This window comes from Lampris incognitus, chromosome 4 (genome assembly GCF_029633865.1).
Source record: "Lampris incognitus isolate fLamInc1 chromosome 4, fLamInc1.hap2, whole genome shotgun sequence".
NCBI lineage: Eukaryota > Metazoa > Chordata > Actinopteri > Lampriformes > Lampridae > Lampris > Lampris incognitus.
In genome coordinates this window covers 34,281,290-34,302,120 of record NC_079214.1, presented here as the reverse complement: position 1 = coordinate 34,302,120, position 20,831 = coordinate 34,281,290, and the positions used below count along the sequence as shown (strand labels likewise).

The window sequence follows — 20,831 nt, the reverse complement described above, 5'->3', positions numbered from 1 at the left end:
ACCAACACACTAGATGCTTCACAACAACCCGACTTCTTACACAAGAATGTCAGACACACAAACATTTGTGAAAGAATAAGTCGTTCTGAAGAGCTCAGTGAATTCAAGTGTGGTACTGTCATTGGATGGCACCTTTGCAATAAGTCAGTTCGGGAAATTTCTTCCCTGCTAGATATTCCACGGTCAACTGTAGGTGGTATTATTGAAAAGTAGAAGTGTTTAGGAACAACAGCAACTCAACCACGAAGTGACACACCACATAAAGTCACACAGCGGGGTCAACAAGTGCTGAGGTGCGCAGTGCATAAAAGTCACCAACACTCTGTTGACTCAATAACTGCAGAGTTCCAAACTTCCTCTGTCATTAACATCACAAACATTGTGCGCCAGGAGCTTCATGGAATGGGTTTCCATGGCTGAGCAGCTGCATGCAAGCCTTACATCACCAAGCACAATGCCAAGCGTTGGATGGAGTGGTGTAAAGCATGCTGCCACTGGACTGTGGAGCAGTGGAAACGTGTTCTGGGGCATGACAAATCACGCTTCTCTGTCTGGAAGTCTGATGGACGAGTCTGGGTTTGGCGGATGCCAGGAGAACGTTACCTGCCTGACTGCATTGTGCCTGGAGGGATGGGGTTGTTTTTCAGGGGTTGGGCTAGTCCCTTTAGTTCCAGTGAAGGAAAATCTTAATACTCTAGCATACCAAGACATTTTAGACAATTTTATGCTTCCAACTTTGTGGGAACAGTTTGGCGAGGGCCCTTTTCTGTTCCAGCATGACTGTGCCCCAGTGCACAAAGCAAGGTCCATTAAGACATGGTTTGGTGAGTTTGGTGTGGAAGAACTTGACTGGCCCCATCAAACACCTTTGGGATGAACTAGAATGGAGATTGTGAGCCAGGTCTTCTCATCCAACATCAGTGCCTGACCTCACAAATGCTCTTCTGGATGAATGGGCAAAAATTCCTACAGACACACTCCAAAATCTTGTAGAAAGTCTTCCCAGAAGAGTGGAAGCTCTTATAGCTGCAAAAGGGGGGACCAACTTCATATTAATGCCTATAGATTTAGAATGGGATGTCATAAAAGCTCCTGTAGGTTTAATATAGTGTATATCTTGTTGGGTTGTGACCTGCAACACTGACCTCTTAACAAGTGGTATTAAAATGCGGCCTGTATCTGGATATCGTGTCTGGATGAGGAAAACGCTGTAATCGCGCACAGCCCTCTTTGTGGTCAAATTGCGGTTGGATATGATCTGAAAAAAGAAAAAAACAGTCCGACTCCTATTGGGCTGGATCTGACAGAATCAGCCAGGTATAATTATATTCTGTATGCTGTGCTTGCATTAGTGGAGAAAAAGTACTGCCTTGGCAGTGGAAATTTTACCCCTGTAGGATACAGTCAAACATATGACTCATTCTTAAATTTGCCATCATCTCAAAATCAGCCAAATCTCAAACATATTCACTCAAGATCACCTGCCTCAATGACTTCAGACCATTTGCCGTAACATCTGTGGCCATGAAAGCATTTGAACGCATCATTCTGTCACACTTGAAATCTTACACCTCCCCAATGATGGACCCATATCAATTTGCCTATCAAGCCAACCAGTCTGTGAGGATGCAGTTAGCATAGCCCTGCACCATGCCCTGCAACACCTGGAATCACCAAACACCTACGCACACATCCTGTTCATAGACTTTAGTTCTGCCTTCAACCCCATCAACCCACTCAAACTCTTTACCATACTCTTGGATATGAACATTGACCCAGCCATATGCCACTGGATTCGGAGCTTCCTGTGGAACAGGCTACAGAGGGTGAAGGTTGATGAGCACCTGTACTCTCAGTACAGGTGCTCCTCAGGGCTGTGTTCTCTCCCCCTGGCTCTTCTCACTTTACACCTCCCACTTTACATCCACGGATAGCTCTGTGAAAATAATAAAATACACAGACAACACAGCCATTGTAGGCCTATCTCCAACAGTGATGAAACCCAGTACCGCACTGACGTAGACCAAGCTGTCACTTGGTGCACAAACAACAGTCTTCTGCTTAATACAGCCAAAACCCAAGAACTCATTATTGACTTCTGATGCATTCCGAATCCCAAAACACCCATATAAATGAACGGAGACCCCATCATCACCACCGACTCTTTAAATTCCTTGGAACATACATCAGCAATAACCTGAAGTGGAAAATTAACACTGAACACATCATTGCAAAAGCTCTGTTTTACTCAGCCATTATTGAGTCCATCATAACATCTTCTATTACAGTATGGTACGGCGGCACGGACAGTCAAGCATGGAAAAAACTGCAGCGGATTGTCAACAAGGCATCTAAAATCATAGACAACCCACTCCCCTCAGTTGAATCTCTACTTACTAGCAGGACTGTAAAGCGAGCAAAAAAGATCATCTCCGACCCCTCACATCCTGCCCATTACCTCTTCCAGCTTCTTCCCTCAGGGAGACGCTCCAGGTCACTGTCCACTGAGACTAAATGCTTCACAGTCCCCCCCCCCAGCCATCAGGACTCTGAATTCCTCCCTATAGTCCCCGCCTCACACACCATTGGCATAAATACCACCATTTACCTAATTGTTATGCATGATATGTTTATTTCTGTTATTGTGTAACTATTGTTTGTGATAATATGTGGCGTGTCTGTTGTTGTCCATGTATGTATTGTGCTACAGAGTTCAATGTGTACCAAAACCAAATTCCACCAGCCTTGGTCGTGTGGCTAATAAAACAATCTATTCTAATCTCCTTTACCTCACCCACAGTGAACAACTTAATTTGGTAATTTTCACAGCAGCTGCAAACACAATTCACAAAATATCAACTTGTTTCTGTTTCTTCTCACTTTACAAAAGCTAGATTTAGATATTTCAGATGACAGTTTATCTGAACTTACTTGTTCATTTTGAATGGTGCACATGAAAAAGGAATCCAATCTAAATGTAGACGTAATGCAAACAATTATATGAGAACATTATGAACACATACGTAGATCACATTGGTAATATCAGGTGTTAATCAGGAACATTTATTTGTCATTTTATTCCATGCACCTGTGCACATGAAATGAAATGAAGTATCGTTTCCCCCAGCCCACAGCAGGGCAGCACAAAGACAAAAACACATATCCAAACCACAAGAACGCATATATGCAAACTACAAAAAAAATCTTTCACTGTCCAAGAGAGTGAATGCCAGGATGACTATCGGAACTGCCGGTCTGCATGGGCTAGCAATTAGCTTAGCCTGCCCTGCTTCCGTGTCCTGTCAGACCACCCTCGGTGTTTCCTCGGGCGCAGCTCCAGGCAGGACCGTGGTCCCTGGGCCCACCAGATGCAGCAGACCAGGCTCCCCCAGCCAATCCAACGCCAGCTCTCCCAGCCAGACACCTTTGACACACCTCCCCGCACTCCACATGACGACACCAAAAACACAGTCAATGCTAGGCAAGGCCACCGCCAGACTGCCCTTAGTGTTATTGGAACTGCCAGTCTGCATGGGCTAGCAGTTAGCTTAGCCTGCCCCGCTTCCACATCCTGTCAGACCGCCCTTGGTGTTTCCTCTTTGACGCAGCAGACCAAGCTCTCCCAGCTGATCCAGTGCCAGCTCTCCCAGCCATCAAACAAAGACACAAAGTTAGACGTAGACAAAAACACTGCACGGACGGTACTGGGTGAGGTCGCTGCAAATGTGAATTCGCGCGGCCATCTAAATGGAGCCATTGCAACATATTTATTTTATCGCAGACACTTTATATTATTGAAATGCTGTTAGTTGTAATGCACAGCAGTTTCCATTGTTCATCTCTGCAGTCTTTGTCTTCTTCTCTTCATTCTATCCTCCTCTCGCTCTGTGGCAGAATGATCCAAGAGGAGAAAGAGAGCACTGCCATGCGGGCGGAGGAGATTGAATGCCGGGTGGGTAGCGGCGAGAGCCTGGGTGGCCGCTTCCGCTCCATGAGCTCGATCCCTCCTTCGCTGGGTGGGGGCTCCTCCCTAGGAGGCTCTCCTCCAGGCTCTGGCCAGTCCACTCCAAGACGCATCCCCCGCAGCCCCAACAGAGAGATGGATCGCATGGGCGTCATGACCCTGGTAATACCTCTCGTTCTCTCCTCTGTCTCTCCTGTAACAGACCATGTGCCCTGTAATTCATACATTTCTTATCCCTACAGACTGTCTGTACTTTAGTGTCTTCTCTGAAGAGTTGCTCACAGGACTCGGAGATTAATCACACTTTTTGGTTCAGTTCAAGACAGTAATGTTGATTTGTTCCATTCGATCAGTCTAAGTCAAGAATAAGAATTGTATATTTCATGTTTATTAGGGTTTTTTTTTTTTACATTTTGGAGTTCTGATGTTGTTGGCACTTGTAGCATTGGTTTAATTTACTCATACTGTATATTCATGCTTTTGGCTATTCCATATTTATTTGCATAGCATGACCATCAGTGTGTTTATGAATATACTAACAATGTTTTTATGTGTATGAGAATATGTAACACTGTGTGTATATAACCAACCCCTGCCCATAGCACCATTGCTATGACCCCTATGTCACCCAGAGCTACTTCTCCCAGCAGACAGTTACTTACCTGCCATATGGTGCCACTAGCTTCCCTGGCCCCCCACAAGCCTATAGTTATGCACCATACCTCTTCCAGGTACCCATAGTGCTCTCCCTTGCCTGCTCCTTTCCTCCGTAGGTGGGTTGGTGCATTCTGCCTCATCTCTTCCTTTTATCTCCACAGATGCGCCGTGTCATGGAGTATCAGTTATTTCACACTATAGCCAGATATTGCACACTATATGTACACATATTTAGAAATTCCTTTACATTTTAAATGAATACGTTTTGGCCCATGTTAAGCAGTTATGAGTTGGGGTTTCCTGGTTGCTCAGGCAGTTAGGCATGTGTCATGCAGGCTTAAGCCTGATTGCAGCCTCTAGGTTCAAATCCAGCCACAGAACCTTTGTTGCATGTCTCTTCATCTTGTACATCCTATCTTGTCAACTAAAAGCTAAAAGGCCTAGCTTAAATTTAAAAAGAAAAGTGGACTTGAAAATTTCATTTTTTTAATCTCTGGTACATTATGCTGTTATTTTTTATTTTATTTTTTTTAGTGAAATTTCACCCCTCAATATGCACATCCAGGAAGTACTGATGTTCTGTATTGTCTGTTAAAACTTGAACTGTTTTGGTATAACTCATATTTACAGAGAACATGGTCTTTCCCCCTTTTGAGGAGCTTGTCCTGCAGTTAATATATGAACCAGCAAGCATTGTGTGACGATGCAATCTAGACACGCCACTACGGCAGTAATGCTTCTAATAAGCCCGCTCTCTGTCTCTCTCTCTGTCTCTTTCTCTCGCTCTCGCCCTCACTCAATTCCGTGATGCTTTATTGGCATGACTACATCAATTATTACAATGTTGCCAAAGCAGGTGACAGCAAAACAGGTCAACAGAGTACCAAAAAAAAAAAAAAAAAAAAAAGGAAAAAGGTGGCAGAAACATAGAACAGCACTTGAACAGCAACTGACAGTAATTGAGAATGTTTTGGTCACTCACTGACCTTTAGGCTATGGCATTCTGACACATTGTGGTGCTAGGTGTGCACTTTGGCCCTCTCCTAAAATAAGTGGCCATTGTTCTTTCTCATCTAGGAGTAGAAAATTTGGAATCTGATTTTCCAGTTTCTCCTGGTATTTTTTTCTCTGGAATTTTTCACAATTTAGGAGGAAGTGGATCTCTGTCTCGGCCTCACCTGCCATACAGTGACCACATATTCTTTGCTCTTTTGGTAGCCAAGACTTTTTGTGTCTGCCCTTTTCAATGGCTAGACTGTGGTCACTGAGCCTTGGTAAGGATGTGTCTCTGCTTACCATCTCTGACAGTGGAGAGCTAGTCAGCCAATTTGTGTTCTCTTTTTAGGGCCCGATAACATTCTGATTTGTGTTGTGATTTGGTTTCTATGTCCCAAAGTTCCAAATATGAGTTTTTGCATTGTCTGATGATTTGATTTACTCTAATCTGGTTGGTAACAGTGCTAGTCTGAAGCTCATCTATGTTAGTGGTTACGGGGTTAGTTAGTTTCAGAACCAGCTGACTGAGGGGACTCTTTCTTAGCTCTTGGATTTGAATGCTTTGAAATGCTCGCTGTCTCTCTCTCTCTCCCTCTCTCTCCATACAATACAATATGTGCTTTATTGGCATGACATATGTGTACATATTGCCAAAGCATGTAAAACAACAACACAGTACAACAATGCTTATAATAATAACAGCAACAACAACAATGATTATTATCTCTCTCTCTCCCTCTTCCTCTCTCTCAACAAAGTAGCATATAACTTGATTAAACAAAATATTCCTTAACCATGGGTCACTCCCATTCGTTGTTCAAGTTTATTTATGTAATGATGAAAGTCATGGAAACAGATTCAGTTTCTGCTGGCATGCTTACCAGTCTCTGAAGGCTTTCGGCAGCATCAGCAGCCAGCTACTTGGTACTCCCGCTTGCTGTAGCTGTCTGTACAGCCAACACAGCAGCCATACAAACAGCAAATTTCTTCGGTGCTGTATTCTGGACCATTCAAGTACGGCAAGATACTAGATTTTTCAAAACTAAATCATCCAAAAGGTTTTCAGTGGAGCCACACAGATAATTTTTCTGTCCCAACAATTTCAGGTGTATTGCCGTAAATGTGGCTGCTGTGCCTTTCCAGGAGACACAGGATCTGCTCTGGATTGTTTGAGAATCAAAATGATGAGCACTGAGCTCCTGCTCCATCCCACCTCTCTCCTTGTAGTCTCTTAATTTTTTACTTCCCAAGTATGTGATGTCATAGCACACTATCCTTGGGTGGTGCTAACAGAAAACAATGTAGTCTATGTACATGGAGTAAATTTGGTCAAGCAAATCACCATCTCTGTGATTGCACAGTGCTCTAATTACTGAGCCTGTTGTTGTTTTTGGGTGCAGTCTTCCCTTAACTTTCACATTTGTCATGGAAACATCAGTTATAAGTTAGTCAAAATTGTCATCCCTAGTTGAAGATGACATAGAAGGGGATGTTCTGTGACTTGTCTTTGACATGTCCACCTCATTACTCATTGCTCTGCGTACTTGTCTCCTACCTGTTGCCAGTTTTCCCTCTTATAGTGCACTAATCTCTTTTTGCCTTTGTCCCTCTGTCAGTCGAGGAGAGGAAGTGAGTGATTAAAAACCCGAAAGAAATGTGTCACGCTGATGGTTTGTTTGCTCTGCTAATGTCAGGTCTGTAAGGAATGTACATTGGGAGATGTCCTCCTCCTTTTTCCATCCTGAGTGGAAATTCTCACTGTAGATCAGATTTAGTTCATTGGTTCAGATGCAATATTCTTTGCCTCTAGCAATGTGCATAATCTCGAATTAAGCAAAGCCACTTTGCAAAGTGTTTGGCTGCTCGCTCAAGGTATTTGTAACCTGTGCTTTAAACCTGCTGATGGGACTCACAAGTAACCCCCCAGCTGCAAGGCTAACTACTACCTAACTTTGTTGAATCAGCATCTGCTGGGTATGACACAGTGAAATATTGAGACCAGGATTTGTTCTAAAGCTAGTCCCTCATTCCCTAAATGGACAACAAAAATTTGAAATTCTCTTTGAAAATGTAAACAATTCTTTGTTGTATTTTGTTGAGGCAGGGTGCACCCCACCTGCCCTGCCCCCATCCCAACCTATGGATTTGCCGTGTTGTTTTTTTTCCCCTTCTTCTTCTTCTTTATCTGCAAGGATGTGCTGTACAACACCTGAGTTATTCCAGCGGACCTCATCTTCTGATCCATCTTAATTACCAAGTTTTAACTTTCAACTTGAACTCTCTCCTGAACTTCTGTTTGCCTATGTGCAATCTGTGTGTGTGTGTGCGTGCGTGCGTGCGTGTGCGCGTGCGTGCGCGTGCGTGTGTGAGAGAGGGAGCGAGTGACACAGCATGTGTGTTTGTGTTCTTGTGTAGCTATATCTTGTCCTATCCTGTGTGTGTGTGTTTCTGTGCGTGGCTTGGTTTCCTTGGGCTCCACTAGCAGTGTGCCTTGCGTCTCACTAACTCCTTTTTTCTTCTCTCCTTTTTTGCCATGCTTCAGCCTAGTGACCTGCGCAAGCACCGCAGGAAGGTAATCAGGAGATCAGCTCTCACTGTCGCCCCCTGCCTCCCGTCTCATATACAATCCCCTCGACTATCATCTCCTAGCTTCTCATGCCCATCCCAACATATTCAGCTTCTTCATTCCTTCCTATCATGCTCCTTCTATCTACATAGATAGAGACATCCACTATAACCATATCCTTCTGCATACATAATCATCTACTGTTTCCCAAACATCTCAACATGTTGACCTAAAGTCATCTGAGATTGTAAGACGTTCTCTGGGGAAATATTATGTACTAAACATATCACCATGTCAGTTCTTCTCAGGGTAGGTTTCTAAGTTGTTTTTTTTTTGTAATTTGTTTCCCAATCAGTCTTTGCAGAATTTACATGATTATTTTAATTATTGCTCTTTGTGACTTAGAAACTTTTCATTAAAAGGGGATTGAAGATTGTGATTTGTTTTTGTAGAACTCTCAATGGATTGTGATTCTAAAAGATCAGTTTTACTTTTATTTATATTTTTTATTCCAAACAACATTTATTATGGCATTTTTGCTCCATTAAACAACCTACAGTGGGATCCATAAGAAAGATATTGGGGAGAGAAGGTGCCGTGTAAGGTGAGGTCAAAAGTCAGACTTTAACACACAACATGGTTTAATAACATAACTCATTTCCCTTGGAGGGAGATTACCTATCAAACCAGGTTTCCACCATCCACAGCCATGCATGGAAAATTGATCCTGAATGGGTTTTTTTTTTCTTCACATCTCCTGCAGGCATCTATGCGGTCTGAAAGTGAGAATCAGTTAACCTACAAACTTTGATCCCTCTATCCTTGATCTGTCTTTACCAAGCAGTCTGCTCAGGATGACAAGGCCACTATCCGGTGTGAGACGTCACCGCCCACAACCCCGCGCTCCATGCGGCTCCACAAGGGAGCGGGCCACACTGCAAGCCACGAAGACATTCGAGACATCCGGGGGTGAGACCTCTATCCTCTTTTTGTCTTACTCTGTCGAGCCCCTTCAGTTTATAAAATCTGTGCACAGCTGGAACAAAGGGTAATTAATAAAAATTGCTGCATGAAGATGAAACAAGACTTCATAAAAAGATACTTGTCACAGATGATGTTGAATGTTTTTTATTTCTTCTTACTTGAAAATGTTTTAATGTCCTTGGACATTTACTTTATGCATACTACCTAGACATATTCCTAATATGTGCAACATTACTTTGCCATTGATAAACTTGAACCAGGAATGGTCTGATTAGTTATATCCTAAAGTTTGACAAGAGGTTGGTTTGTCCTTCCCTTTCCGCCCTCATTTCCTTCCCTTCTCTCCCCCTGCTCTCCCTCTGTCTCTGTCCTCAACCCTCCACTCGCTTTCTATCCCTCCGCCTTCATCTCTGGTCTGTCTCCCGCTTGCTCTCTTTCCCGTGGTGTCTTAGTCTGACCAGCCTACAGGATGGCCAAGGCAGTAACCCCAGCAGTAGCAACAGCAGCCAAGACTCCCTTAACAAAGCAGCCAAGAAGAAGAGCATCAAGTCTTCTATCGGTCGCCTATTTGGGAAGAAGGAGAAGGGACGGCCCAGCCTGCCTGGCAAGGACAACCCTAGCCAAGGTCAGACAGCAGCCCTTGATTCACCCCAGGACACAGCACCAAACTGCCAACTTTGTTCTTACACTGGTTATTGAATTTGTCCTCAGCTTGTTACCAAACCCTGTCAGAGTTCAGATCGATGTCTCTGTCCATCTGTCTGTCTTCTTAGCTTGTACTCCTGAGACTGAGAGCTCTCCCAAGGATGGCCTGGGCATGGGGACTCTAGGAGGCCCTGCAGAGAAAAACAGGAAGCTCCAAAAGAAGTAGGTGTCCTCCAAACTGTCTCCGTCCTCCCAAAAATGTACATAAATGCAACAGTACAAAAACACAAACAGTAGTTCAATAACAATCGAATACTCATCATAGTCAAAAGACAAGAGAATAGGCCTACTAAAAGTTGAGAATTTAAATAAAATAGAAAACTGCAATTTAAAAACTTATAGATTGTTCTAATTGTGGTCCAGAGCCAGCTCTTCAATCTGATTCACTGCCAACTGACTCACGCTGCAATTCTGAAGTCCACCCCCACACACCCCTTCTATTTCACACCTGTCTGCTGCAATCACCCACTGCAATCAGTTACATTGTTTCATTAACAGTTTAAAAAAAACATGTTTTTTTTTAGCCATTGTACATCTCATAATTTGCTTTTAGACTCTTTAATCAGCATTAATTCATTCTTTAAATGTTTTGCCCCCCTCCTTTTTTGTGTGTGTTATCATTCCCCTTCCCATTCCATGTGTAGTCCAAAGACAGGGTAAGTTGGTAATGTCGCTCCTGTTTTGCATTGTCATCTTCCACACTTGGCTTCACTTAGCCCTCACAAGTAACTCCTAAGAAAGCAAACAGCTGTCCCTCCCTATGCCTGGTGGCTTTTTTGTGCTTATCTCTATCCTGCATTGTTCAGAGGAGTCTAACCAACAAGAATGTGTACCTCTTTGCTTTTTACCTAACTGCAAAACTGACTCTGGGGTTTCTCTACTAGTGCTTGGAAGTTAGACAATACAATCAGTAAAAAATAGTTATTTGAAGAGTCTTAATTTTTCCCCATCCACAACAGCAATGATTACAAATGTAACTTAAATTGCTCGTATTTAGGATCTCCGTGCTATAAACCTTGTAAGAATAACACTTACCCGAAGTAATTTATAGAAAATAAAGAGACTAGAGACAAAATTTTGACACTTTATAATGTGTTTTTCAGTTATAGCACATCACAGTCTGATGCGTGTGTTCAGATGTGACACACAGTTCTATCTAGCAGCCAAATACAGATTGCTCACTCATAACCTTACTGTGAGAGTCACCAAAGTTTAACAACTTGTATCTTTATCAATGCAGGTCACCAGGTTTAAAATATCAGCAACTTCTTAATGACAGTTCCACAAGCCATGAGATTCTTTGTTATATGACAGTGTCCAGACAAACCTCAATTTCAGCGTCACTGTATTGCAGATTATTGAACTTTTGATGGCAAACTCAAGTACCTGCATGAAATGAATGCAGTCTTTAGAAGGCTATTTCAAATGTTTCTCCTGTCTTAAATATTATTCCCCTATTTGCATGTCATCTGTCCTCTACTGATCCAGTGGTTAGAATGGAATGCTTCTGTACTAAACCCTCATTCCAAGAGGATCCTCAAAGCACTGGTTATAGGAGAGAGCTGCACTGCCAATTGTCCCTCAGCGCAACCACAACTGGCTGTGACCCCATTTTTGGAGGCTTGGCAAAGACAAAAAAAAAACTGGTTGAACTTTTGGTGGTGGAGTCTTTCATAAAGCTGGGGGGGGGGGTTGCCAAGCAGTTATGGTCTGCTAAGGACCATGTTTGGCTAATATATTAAACTAAATACATCTTTCAATAGTTTCCCAGAAGAGTATCTCTCCATTTCAGTGTTTATAAATTTCTGATTCTCTTTGTTTTTCTCTCATGTTCTCTCTTTGAATTTGCATGTTTCTTTCTGATTCCTGTGTGTGAGTTCAGAAGGCTTATTTTAACTCCAGTTTTGAGTGTGCAAAGGGTCGTACGGGTCTTGCTGTGTGTTAAGATTATGTGTTGGTATGTTTCTCTGGGTGAGTGAACTTCACCCATTGTATTTGTTAAATGCATGTTCTTCGTCTCAGGCATGAATTGCTGGAGGAGGCTCGCAGGCAGGGCCTGCCGTTTGCTCAGTGGGATGGTCCCACCGTTGTGGTCTGGCTGGAGGTAACACACAAGGACATAAATCCACAAAACTCGAATTCATTTACAAATGCCTTCCTTACATTATCTATTAACACATCTACCTGTTCTCTCTCTCTCTCTCTCCATCCCCCCCCCTCTCTCTATCTCTCTCTCTCTCTCCCTCTCCCAGCTGTGGGTAGGCATGCCAGCATGGTATGTTGCCGCGTGCCGTGCCAATGTGAAGAGTGGAGCCATTATGTCGGCGCTTTCGGACACAGAGATCCAGAGGGAGATTGGCATCAGTAACCCACTGCACCGTCTCAAACTCCGCCTGGCCATACAGGAAATCATGTCTCTCACCAGCCCCTCTGCCCCTCCCACATCCAGAACGGTACTGTCCTCTTTCTGACTAACTCAAGCTCACAAATACACGTGCATGCACACACACGTCCTTTGACATATTCCAAGTTTCAAACAAAATCCTGTTTGAAATGTCAATTACTTGTGTAAAGCTCTACTACCACAGTTGTAGAGCTCTGCGTCCAAAGATTTCTGTAAAATTCCTAAGCTGACATTCAAAACTCTACATTGAACTTCTGCAGCAATTGGCCAGGAATGCTCAGGTATAAAAATTGGCAGGCTTTCCCGTGGTCTACACATTTATTCTCTCTCTCTCACTCCCCTTTCCTCCCAGTTTGTCATGCCCAATTCCTTACTACCTCAAGGTCCTGCCACTGCACAACCGCTATGGTGGTAAGATATTCATACTCCAGTATACACTGAGCCACCAACCGCTTTCCTTTGCCTGCCAGCAGCAGGCTTCTCGGAGGGGGGCCTAACATGTGCAACGGCTCACGCTATTTCCCCCAGATGCCAGTGTGGCTGTAGAAGTGCCCCAACACTTGTGTAAATCACTATTTGTAATGGCAGGACACATTAGGGCTGCACGATATCAAAAAAAAAAAACTCACATTGCAATATATTTTTCTGCGATATCTGTTGCGATATGAAAAAATACAAGAATTTTCAGCGGATGACTTGAATAGCTGGAAAGAACTAGTGCAGTGCCTGTTTGGGTGTAATCCCCCCTCCAACTACAATGTGGGTTGCAATGGCAGAGTAGTACTGTCCATCCGGTCGCCACGGGAAGAGCCTCTCTGTCTTTATGGATGTCAAGTCAAGTCAATTTTACTTGTATAGCCCAATATCACAGATTACAAATATGCCTCAGTAAACTTTACAGCAACACAACATCCTGTCCTTAGACCCTCTCATCGGATAAGGAACAACTTCTTTAAAAAAAAAAACCTTTAACAGGGAGAAAAAATAGGAAGAAACCTCAGGGAGAGCAACAGAGGAGGGATTTCTCTCCCAAGACGGACAACGTGCAGTGGATGTTGTGTTTACACAATTTACAGAATACAACGTTGAAAGAGGATAAACGGCATTATAATGGACTTTTAAAATTTATGAAGAATATGATGCGCAGGATGCCAAGCAGTGACCAGACGCCACCGGAACAGCTCAGGACCCAAGCCACGCGACCAGCATCATCATGTTAAAAAAAAAAAAAAGTATGTATGTTGGATGTGTGCTTTTTCCTTCGAGTTTCTCGACAACTGCTCTCCCGAACAACTTCACACTCGACACTGCACTTCCTTAGGTCTTCAGCAATACACCCGCTAAGTGTGAAGTCAATCGGATGAGTGGTTGTCAAGAAAATCAAAGGACAGGCATACAGATATTCCTTCCATTTTAGTTCTGTTAGTCATTCTACAAAGATTGGGGTGATTTCATCTGCATTGAAAATAATAATAATAAAAAAAGAAAATAATAAAAAAAGAAAAGCAAATATAATAAAAAAGGATTCTACATAGAAAATAATTTAAAAAATCCTATGTTATATGGTCTGGAGACAGTGGCTCTGAAGAAAAGACAGGAGGCGGAGCTGGAGGTGGCAGAGTTGAAGATGCTAAGATTTTCATTGCGAGTCACAAAAAAGGGCAGGATTAGGAATGAGTATATTAGAGGGACAGCTCAGGTTGGACGGTTTGGAGAGAAAGCAAGAGGGACAAGATTGAGATGGCTTGGACGTGTGGAGGAGAGTTGCTGGGTATATTGGGAGAAAGATGCTGAATATGGAGCTGCCAGGGAAGAGGGAAAGAGGAAGGCCAAAGAGGAGGTTTATGGATGTGGTGAGGGAGGACATGCAGGTGGCTGTTGTGACAGGAAGATGCAGAGGACAGGGAGAGATGGAAACAAATCATCTGCTGCGACGACCCCTAACGGGAACAGCCAAAAGTAGCAGTAGTAGAAAATAATAATAAAACAAAGCCGAATTGTAGAGATTTTAGTTTTTGTTGGAAGAGTTGTGTATAAATATGTGGCCATCCTAGCATGAGAGCTGAAAACTTCTGTGTGCACCCAGTGCACGGCAGGCAGAGAATGATCAACAGCGACAAATAGGCATCCTGATACGGGTTGGAAATAAATGCTGCAAAATATGCATGGTCCAAAATTCTCAATTTGTAGTCTGCACTTCACCAAAATAAAAACAACAATGAACGAAAGAAGAAAAAAAGAACACCTGGTCTTAAAGATAATTTTAAATTCTAAAAATCCATACAACTGAAGTTGCTTTTCTTTTTGCAACCACATCGTTTTTTCGGTGTTGTTCTTCTGTTCCTCGCTCATTTTCAGGTTGTGGTCCATGACTAGCGGGGCCTGCTTTGGTTGTTTGATAAACTGATCAAGAAAGATTGTGATTGGTGGTTCGCTGTGCATGCAGAGCCTGATTGTCACCCACTAGCAACAAACTCTGTGTAGCCAAGAACCCTTAAATCGGAGTAAATTATATTATATCAGACAGACTTCTGATATAACTAAATGAGAACCGTGCAAGTTTTTCTTTTGCGTCAAGCAGCAAAAACTTGTAGCATGAATTGTTTGAGTTCATTTGTCTTACTTTACATCGCACGTCCTGTGATGTGACTATTGCGCATGCGTACATCGTGATGATGATGCTGAAACGGTATATCGTGCAGCCCTACAACTCATTACCCCTATCTGGGCCCCACAAATGAATTGTGTTCTCTATGACATTTGGCTTAGCTGGTGATGCGAACCCCAGGGTTTGGACGCTTGTGTATAAGTATGCTACGACAATTTCCATCTTGTTCACTTGATTATTTCCACAACTGTATAGTCTACTCACTGTTCACCATGAAGAGTGTTGAATAGAAACCCTCTGAGAGCATTCACTGGTCTCAGAATCTATTTCACTCTTCTTATTGCCATTTGAAAACCCCCCCCCCAAAAAAATATAGAATTCCTGAAGAGAGGTTGTGTAGCCTGTCATGGAGGGTGCAGCCCAGACATACAGATGATGTAGAACTGTTCACCCCACCTTCAAGTATAGTTGATTCAGAAAAGGTATGAAATAACTTGGTGTCAGATGTGTTCATACAAAATGTTACATGAACCAGTTAGTTTGAAATATGCTGAACCATTTTACACTCTCATACATGTTTATACCAAGCCACGTACACACATGAATATATACAGTTTTAAAGAGCTACTGTAGTCACATGGTATTCATCTCTTCTGCTAAACTGAAACTCATAGGAAGGTGTGGTTATATGAGGATAATGCCACACAGCTGCAGTGCATGTGCTCCAACCAATTCCTGTTAAATTAGGGACAGACTGCATCTGCAGTGACAAATAAACCGAATCAGAAACAGACCTGACATCCAAGCCCCAGCTTTATAATCACCTCAACTCCACCTGCTTTTGTGCAAAGAAACCCCATACATCACAAATCCCCAGAAATGCAGTATAGGTAATTTGGCAAAGAAACTCAGAAATACCACGTGACTTCAATATCTCTTTGATAAAGATGATCATGTTGTGCCATTTCAATTCAGATGAATCGAGCTGTATCAGAAGCTGTCTTTTTAATTCTTCCTAGCCCTCTATCTGACTAACCTTCCTCACCATCTGATTGGGCATGACTGCTGCCACCAAGCTAACACCTAAACAACACAAATACTTTCTAACAATGGGGTCAGACTGAATTTCTGTTTTGATTATTTCTTTTTTGTTGGCTAACCTAACTTTTTAACAAACTGCAAATGAACAAGTGCTTCATTTCCTTTCCCCTTTATTTCTCTTTATTCCTGTCCCCATGTCACTCTTCTCCTTTTACACGTTTCTCTCACTTGTGATTGGTTGGGGGGTGTTACATGATCAGTCCACGGGGAACGTTTGGGTCACGCACGAAGAGATGGAAAGTTTGGCGGCCACACCCCCCACGGTTAGTCTACTCTGATTGGCTGGCCCCTTGTGGCTGCTTGGCCCTGTGGTGTGACTATTGAGGCACGTTCCAAGTCATCCAAATCTTAGTAATTTAGTACATCAGTCTTATATTAATGTCTGCACAATGTTGCATTGGACAACCATTGGAAATTGTGTGATTTGGTTGGCAACTTGAAACGAAGCCTTTTAGATTTGATATAGCTGCTTTGCCTGCTTTTTGTATTAGCTCACTGTAGTTCTTAGTGTGTACGTTTTTTGTGTGTTGTATAACTGTTCAGTTGATCAAAACAAAATCAAATCATAACACATTTATTTAAGCTCTGAAAAGCAATTAATTTACACAATATTGAACCAAAAAAAAGTGAATGTGGTGTTGTTAGTCTGTGTGTGTGTGTGTGTGTCTGTGTCTGTGTGTGTGTGTGTGTGGTCTGTAAGTGTCACTGTCATGCAGCCCTGTTGTATATAACTTATTTCAATCAGTCTGAGGACATAGAGATCAGGTACAAAGGATCTTTTGACGATCAGTTGTGGAAAAAATGTACCAATTAATTAGTGACCACTGAGAAGGTGTTGTTATCTCAGGGAAATTAACACCTGTGTAATTTTATGGTACATCTATCTGGCAGCAGAAACCTTTAGTTTGACATTGTAAAGTTATCACTGGCATAAGCAATACACAATACAATGTCCACTCCCAACGTGGTTTAACTTTGATTTACACTTTGAGGCCTTGCATTGAGTTGCCATAGCTCTGTGTTGTGTTTAAATAACCCCGAATGTCATGGTGTGCACATGAAACTGCCTTAACCCAGCACTGCTGCCTCACTAACTCCCCGCCTCTCTTCTCTTCTCACCACGCTTATGCTAACCATGCTAACACCAGGAGGATGACGAGGGTAGCTGGGCCCAGGTTTGCACACATTCCCCAACACCCCCGCCCCCGCTACACACATTCTCACTCACTCTCTCTCTCTCTCTCTCTCTCTCTCTCTCTCTCTCTCTCTCGCTCGCTCTCGCTCTCTCTCTCTCCTGTGATTGTCCACCGTTCTTGCTCTGTCACTATTTGTAACTACAAAACTATATGTCCAGATCTCACAAAGGGAAAGACCTTAGTAAAGTCTCTACACGATCTAAATTCAACTTAAGGACACTTGTCATAATGGTAGAATTTCAAATTTTCAAAATGTTAAAGGCAGTTTTGACATTTCTTTTTTACCGAAGCATGAAATGACTGGTAAATATTATAAGGCATTGCTGAATGGTACTGAATGAAACCAAGTAAACGACTCAGATATTAGACACAAGTTAATGCCAGGGATAAAGAGGATCGTATTCTAGTTTATATTAGTTTGTTACAAAAATCCCTGCAGAAACGAGGTACAATCTTTGAGGAGTGCTTGAAGTGCTCTCTTTTCATCACAATTCCCATTCCTCCTATGTGACTTTGATTTGACTCAGTGTCACTTAATTGACACTGTAAGTGGCAACTGTGCAGTTTGATCTGATATTTGTGTTGATGGAACACAACGATAAAGTTATTAAAGGCCAACCTTGTGGCAACAGTGTAGTGAGTTAGGGTTCCAGTATTAAAACCACAGATACATTTTGAAGAATTCGACAGTTGTGCAAATAGAAATCTCTGCACAGGATGTCTTTACAGATTCATGAACTCATGAAAAATGTTATTGGATGAGAATACCTTATTTTTCTATTTAGGCATGTTGAGTAAAATGACAGTGGATATAAAAAGTCTACACACCTCTGCTAAAATCACAGGTTTTTGTGATATTTAAAAAAAAAAAGCCAAGATAAATCATGTCAGAACTTTTTCCACTTTTTAGAAATTGCAACCTACAAAAAAAGTGAAAAACAATTGGAATTATTTTAGGGGGGGGGGAGAAAAAATACAAAATGTATAATAACTTGGTTGTGTAAGTGTGAACACCCTTTTATAATTTGGGATTTTGCTGTGTTTAGAATTAACCAATCACATTCAAACTCATGTTAAATAGTAGTTAGTACACACCTGCCATCAATTAAAGTGACTGATTAACCCCAAATAAAGTCCAGCTATTCCTGTTGGATTTTCCTGACATCTTGGTTGCAACCAACTACAAAAGCCTTGGTCCACAAATAGCTTAAAAAGCATTAACAGGATCTCATTGTTGAAAGGTATCGATCAGGCGAGGAGTACAAAATAATTTCCAAGGGATTAGATATATGGGGTGGTCCAACCTTGGGGGTCGTCCCGGGTCGTCCTCTGTGGAGTTTATATGGTCAATTGGCTGTACTAAATTGGAGGGGGGTGGGAGAGAGATGATGGACTGGCAGCCTGTACAGGGTGTCCCTGCTGCCCAATGACTGCTGGGATAGGCTCCAGCTTCCCATGACCTCGATTAGGATAAGCAACTTGGATAATGGATAGATATATCATGGAACACAGTGAAAACACTCATCAACATGTGGAGAAAATATGGCACAACAGTGACATTACCAAGAACAAGACATCCCTCCAAAACTTTTATACTGTTATCCTCAATCGGAAACTGACCCATATTCAATCATTTAACCTGTAACTATATAATGTAAAATTCCTCATTAAATGCTAGTTGTTCTGCTAATCCTTTTCCCCCGCATTAAAAGTAACTTCAAGAAATGTGAATGCTTCTTGTGGGCGACACTGTTTAATTAACATAATGTAGGACAAAAAGGACCATCAGATTCAATCAATCAATCAATCAGAGTATAGTATAACACTTTTCATTCAAACAAATGTAACACAAAGTGCTTCACACAATAAAACAATTAAATCAATAAAATCTCCCCCCTCGCAAAATAAATAAATAAAAGTACAGGCAAGTTTTATAAAAGTACAAACAAGTTTAAAACTGAGTTAGTAAAACAATTAAAAGTGCCATAAACACTGATTAATTAAAAGTAACAACAGAGCAGAATATATAAAAATAGCAAAATATATAAAACACACACACACACTATGAATTTAGCTGTACGCTGTTATAAAAAGTAAGGTTTTTAACCGGCTTTTAAATGTGTCCAGATTTGGGGCCTCTCTCAGGTCCTCAGACAGGGCGTTCCATCTACTTGGGGCGTAAATAGAAAATGCAGCTTCCCCTGCTCTAGACCTAGCATGAGGGATGGTTAAAAGACCACTGCCATTGGACCTGAGAGTTCTTGCTGGTTTATAAGGAATTAACATGTCTTTTATATAGCATGGTGCAAGGCCCTTTAGCGCTTTGTATACAATTGAAATAATTTTAAAATCAGTTCTAGTTTTAACAGGGAGCCAATGCAGCGATCTAAGAACAGGTTTAATGTGCTCTTACTTTTTAGTTCTGGTGAGAACGCGTGCTGCCGCATTTTGAATTAATTGTAGTTTGTGCACAACTGATTTTGGGAGGCCGGTGAATAGTCCATTGCAGTAGTCTAGTCTACTTGTTATAAAAGCATGGATTAATTTCTCACAATCTGATATTGATAGAAAGCCCCTTAGTTTTGAAATGTTTTTAAGATGGTAGAAGGCTGATCTTGTGAGATGATTGATGTGGCTCTTAAAATTTAGATCATTGTCTATGATTACACCAAGATTTCTAGCTTCACCTTTGCACTGCAGAGACAAAGAGCTGAGATGAGCTGCAATTCTCTGTCTCTGAGTCTGCACCAAAAATAAGTATTTCTGTCTTGTCTTTGTTCAGTTGTAAAAAGTTAGCTGACATCCATAAAGGAATGTCGTCAATACACTGAACTAGGGAACATATGGGAGCTAGGTCATCAGAAGATAGGGATATGTACAGTTGTGAATCATCTGCATAATTATGGTAATTTATTTTGTGTTTCTGTATAACGTGCAAGTGGGAGCATATAGAGATTGAATATTAGACAAAGACCAGACAAATACTATATACTGTATTGAACATTCAATTTAAGATAATGTAAGGTTTTTAGGCTTTTCAATAGCTGTCGTTACTACGACAGCCACGGACGCAATCAGGTGAAAGTCAGCGGAACATGCTCACTAGTTAAACTGAAACACCTGCAAGAAAGCAGTTACGTTGTTACTGCAGTCAAACGGTCTCCAGCTCAGACAGGCTGCTGGGGGTTTAGTCCAATACGGTTGCGGCTCATTTGTAAACCGCGTCTCAGAGCCAATCAAGGACTCTGCTATTTTATCTAGCCCCAGGTTAGTCCTGCCTACATTAGTAAACCCTTCACTGGTTGTATTTGAGACCTTTTTGATGAGATTTGATCATTGCTATTGGGTAAAAAAAAAAAAGAAGAAAAGGTGATATCCTGCGATTAATCGACTACTCAACTTCTTTTTGAGAGTAGTTGACGACTATTGAATTGCAGTAGTCGTGAATGCATAAGTGCACTCATGCAACCAGGTTGCTGTCATTTTTCTATCTTTTTTCCCTAAAATATTTCTGATTATTTTTCACTTTATTTTAACAGGTTGTGATTAAAAAAAAAATGGGAAAAGTTCTGACATGATTTATCTTGGGTTTAATTTTTTTACATCACAAAAACCTGCCATTTTAACAGGGGTGTGTAGACTTTTTATAT

General features: G+C 41.8%; 1 protein-coding gene across 3 annotated transcripts in view; it reads left to right on the top strand.

Moving 5' to 3' along the window:
- Positions 1-20,831, top strand: part of ppfia1 (PTPRF interacting protein alpha 1) — a 100,427-nt gene that overhangs the window by 70,571 nt on the left and 9,025 nt on the right. For 2 of the 3 annotated variants that reach the window (XM_056279457.1, XM_056279456.1), the window contains exons 17-22: positions 3,895-4,126; positions 9,025-9,152; positions 9,620-9,792; positions 9,941-10,034; positions 11,895-11,976; positions 12,125-12,325. In XM_056279457.1, coding sequence (XP_056135432.1) covers positions 3,895-4,126; positions 9,025-9,152; positions 9,620-9,792; positions 9,941-10,034; positions 11,895-11,976; positions 12,125-12,325 — 910 coding nt within the window. Of the gene's footprint in view, positions 1-3,894; positions 4,127-9,024; positions 9,153-9,619; positions 9,793-9,940; positions 10,035-11,894; positions 11,977-12,124; positions 12,326-16,185; positions 16,249-20,831 lie in introns of all 3 variants that reach the window. The other variant, XM_056279455.1, reaches the window with a different exon arrangement.